At 39.1% G+C, this 3,512-nt stretch overlaps 1 protein-coding gene across 1 annotated transcript; it reads right to left on the minus strand.

Annotated features, from left to right (window-relative positions):
• Positions 1 to 620: 620 nt before the first annotated feature.
• LOC117927199 (protein STAY-GREEN homolog, chloroplastic-like) lies at positions 621 to 2,556 on the minus strand. The gene is made up of 4 exons (XM_034846643.1): positions 2,084 to 2,556; positions 1,813 to 1,986; positions 1,349 to 1,516; positions 621 to 1,252 (listed from the first exon to the last, which is right to left on the minus strand). Exons 1-4 carry the CDS (start codon positions 2,201 to 2,203, stop codon positions 890 to 892), a joined length of 825 nt encoding a protein of 274 aa, XP_034702534.1. The 5' UTR covers positions 2,204 to 2,556; the 3' UTR covers positions 621 to 889.
• Positions 2,557 to 3,512: the final 956 nt, after the last annotated feature.

Consider the following 3,512-nt stretch of genomic DNA (forward strand, 5'->3'; position numbering starts at 1 on the left):
ATATTGTTAGCATATTGTACTCTTTCTCCCTTCATAAAAGTTTTGTCCCAATGGATTTTATTAGTAAGAATTTTAACGAGGTGGCCTTATAGACTAAGAGCAACTAAAAAATTATAAGGATATTATCAATTTTTTTTTTTTCATTCGTTAGGTTTTTCCTCTTAGATTTTTTACTAGCAAAGTTTTAATGATATATATTCATCTTAATACCGTGGACATCCAAGGGTAAGTGTTATAAATGCATTCAATATGATGGTGGATGACCACCGCCTTCGGACCCCCCCTGTCCACACCCCCCAACCCCCCCTTTAATGTTCCATTGCAAGAAAAATCTCTTTTGCTCCATTCTCTAATCCTCTCAATTCTTCATTTTTATATATGACAAATATTAGTGGCGGAGCATTGCATATGGACATGGCACTAGACTCCAATGGACCTCACAATTTGAGGAAATCAGACGTTAATAGGGAGAGTACTCGAACTCAACACGTCTTACAGGTTGAGATCTACCGCACAAATATCATAAAAAAAATCGTGCTTTTATTGTGAACACGATTGTTCCTTTCCTATTGTTATGTGTCAATGTAGTTGGTTTTGGTCCCATCAAACAGCCAGCAAAATACCAAAATACGATACTTGGATATGGCAATCATTCAGGGCCCTCAGAAGGCAACTAACAGTGTTCTGAAACAGGGAAAGATTATGCAGTCACGTTGTACAAAGACGATGGTAATGAACAGAGACATATAGCCATAAATGTTCCAACCCACCATGCCGACTAATATGAACCTTTTATTTACATTTTACAACAAATTTTACAGTAGCAATGCAAGTGCTTGAAAATAGTGAATAGCAGCCTACAGACTCTTAAAGAGTAAAGATCATCTGGTCAGGTTTGCTGCTGTAATCCCTTTTGGGTATCATGAATATTTTCATGGGCGAGATCTTGTGACCATGGGATGAGGCTCATTGGTGGGAAGCAACATGTACAGTTCTCAATGCATGGCTCTTCTGGTCTCTCCCATTTGCTTGATGGTTCCACCTGTCTCATGTCCTGGTGTGCCTCCACCCTACCATCGCCACCACCGGCGGCAGGAGGAGGAGGCGCCGCTGCATTATTGAGCGCCCCCCAGCATTCTACTCTATTGAATTCTGGGAGGTTCGAATGAAAGTAAACCCAAACCAAAGCTTCCTGTAATTCTGGGTAATTGTTGAGCAGGTTGCCATCTCCATGAACAAAAGCCTTCAAAACCTGTGATTTTTTCATCATTCCGTTAAGAAATTAATTTGTTACACTAAACAACTAGAAGAAACTAAGCCAATACTTGGGAGATTGCTGGATATTTACCACTGGAAGCTCTTTGCAGAAGATGAAGTATCTAAGTTTAGCGCACAAATCTAGAAGGAAATGGCCTCCACTTATGTGGCAGTGCACATGCAGAGACATCTGGTCTTTCACTTTCTTCCATTCTGCCACCACCTCATCTCTTTGTAATCTGTTGGACCACCCCTGCAACTGCAATTCAGAACTCCAATTACCCTTCATTCTTTCAGTTCTTGTGATCAACTCAACCAGGATAAAACATCAAAATTAGCTTCAAATCCATGCTAAACAAACGATAATCCATGTTTGACTCTGTTTTTTTTCGTATTCTAATATCTCTCAGTCAACCCCTGTTTTCCTCTGTTTTTAAATTCATTCATACATCCAGATCGACTCATAAACAGATAAGAGAAATAATATTCAAACCCCACAAGCTAAAATCGATAACAAAACGTCACTTTGATCTGGGTTTCGAGGATCATATTTACCTGAGAGTTGTTTATAGTTTGAGATATAGCCAGAGTGAGTTTAGATGTTATGTCACTATGCGTAAGCGTGTAAGTTCTAGGAAGCTTCCCTGGGTGCTTCTTCTCATCCACTCCCAAAAACAGAACCTTAAGCTTTGAAGCTTCGAAAATTGCAGGACCAAACAGCCTTGCGACCTGATCCAATCAAACCCATCAACTTCACAAGAGATAAAAATACACTGAACCCTTGAAAACTAGTCAAAACCACATAGAAAAAAAAAGATACACATACAGGAAAAGCAGGGTGACTCTTCTTTGGTCTTCTTCGACAAACGAAGAGAGAACTTTGGTGTGGAGAGAAAGAAGGTTTGAGCTCAGACGGAAGCACAAGAGCAGCAGTCAAAGTAGCCATCTCCCCTCTCTCCTATCGTCTTCGTTAAACTCTCCTTCAACCTCCAAACCCTTGTACTGTGAGCGCAACCCAAATTTAGAAACCAACAAATCAAAACTTACAAGTGGGGACAGAGAGAAACTTTCGTGGGGTATTTGCTCATGGGCCGAGTTTGTAGGTTCGATGTTTTTCTTGCTTTTACGCTATGCCTCTGGCTTTAGCTTTACCTTTAGCTTTAACTTTGCTTACTGAAACCGGCACTGCACCGAGGGCACCTGGGGCTGTGAAGACCTCAAGTTGAGTTTGAAGTTTTGTTCTCCGAAAAATAAGGATAAATTGATTGCGTGTCCGCAGATCAGCCTAGGCTACGAGAAGGTTGCTTGTACATCCACGCCACTTCTCTTCACTCACACGCCTCCTTTTTCCACTGATGTTGAGTTGTTCTTGATATTCATGCCCCGCAATTGGACGGATCTTTCCGGAACATCCAAATTCAACTTCTAATCGATTCATTTCCGAAAGTTAGATTCTTACTTTGACTAATTCGGCCGCTTTCCGACAATTTATATGCCTTCTAACTTTGTAAATCCGATCAATGGAAACAAAAATGATGGAGCTTCAGTTGATGCTCGCGTATTCCCAATAAATACAATCATAAAAATTAAGCACTAGAAAAGGACAAATGCTCACGCCCTTCCCTGGTTCTTTCCATTTTTGTAACTTCATGGACTCCATAAATTACTAGTTTCATCCTTTGTGATTATTTTCTAGGGAAAATTACTAGTTTCCATATGATTATAAAAATAAGTTGTACAGAGAAGCACTTTTCTGGGATCGGCTTAAAATTCAATATTATCAGCACCTACTTCAAACAACTTTCTTGAAATCTCTTTTAAATACAAAAAATCAGTGGGTTTTTTTTTCTTTTTTTTTTCTCTTAATTTGTAAATTAGATAAAATTATTTTATACAGAATAATAAGTGATATATAAATTTTAATGTAAATTTGAAATATTTGAAAATTGAAAATGCGGGAGGGATTAAAAAGATGAAAGATGTTGTTTATCTTTTAAAATTAAAACGTTTTTTTTTTTTTTTTTTACGAAAAGAAATGGCCCTATGGCCGGGCAAACTAAAGGGTGGGTCCCGGATTTGGAGGTAGTAGGTAGAGAGCAGTGGAGGAGCCATGTGGAAATAACCTGTTTGCAACTGCCAAGCCTCCGTCGTCCTCCGGTTCTTTTGGAGTTTTCCACAGAGCCATCACAAACTACTCTTCTCTTCTTGCACGTTTCTATTTTCTCTCTGTAGTCTTTTTCTCTTTTCTCTCTCTT

The sequence above is a fragment of the Vitis riparia genome, chromosome 2 (assembly GCF_004353265.1).
Source record: "Vitis riparia cultivar Riparia Gloire de Montpellier isolate 1030 chromosome 2, EGFV_Vit.rip_1.0, whole genome shotgun sequence".
In the NCBI taxonomy this organism is placed as follows: domain Eukaryota; kingdom Viridiplantae; phylum Streptophyta; class Magnoliopsida; order Vitales; family Vitaceae; genus Vitis; species Vitis riparia.

Bases quoted from the DNA above. Each gene is read 5' to 3' on its own strand.
- LOC117927199 (XM_034846643.1), bottom strand. From the start codon at position 2,203: ATGGCTACTTTGACTGCTGCTCTTGTGCTTCCGTCTGAGCTCAAACCT. The intron at 1,987-2,083 runs GTATGTGTATCT...TGATTGGATCAG, and splicing joins AGAGTCACCCTGCTTTTCCT to GTCGCAAGGCTGTTTGGTCC. The intron at 1,517-1,812 runs GTAAATATGATC...TCTGAATTGCAG, and splicing joins AAACTATAAACAACTCTCAG to TTGCAGGGGTGGTCCAACAG.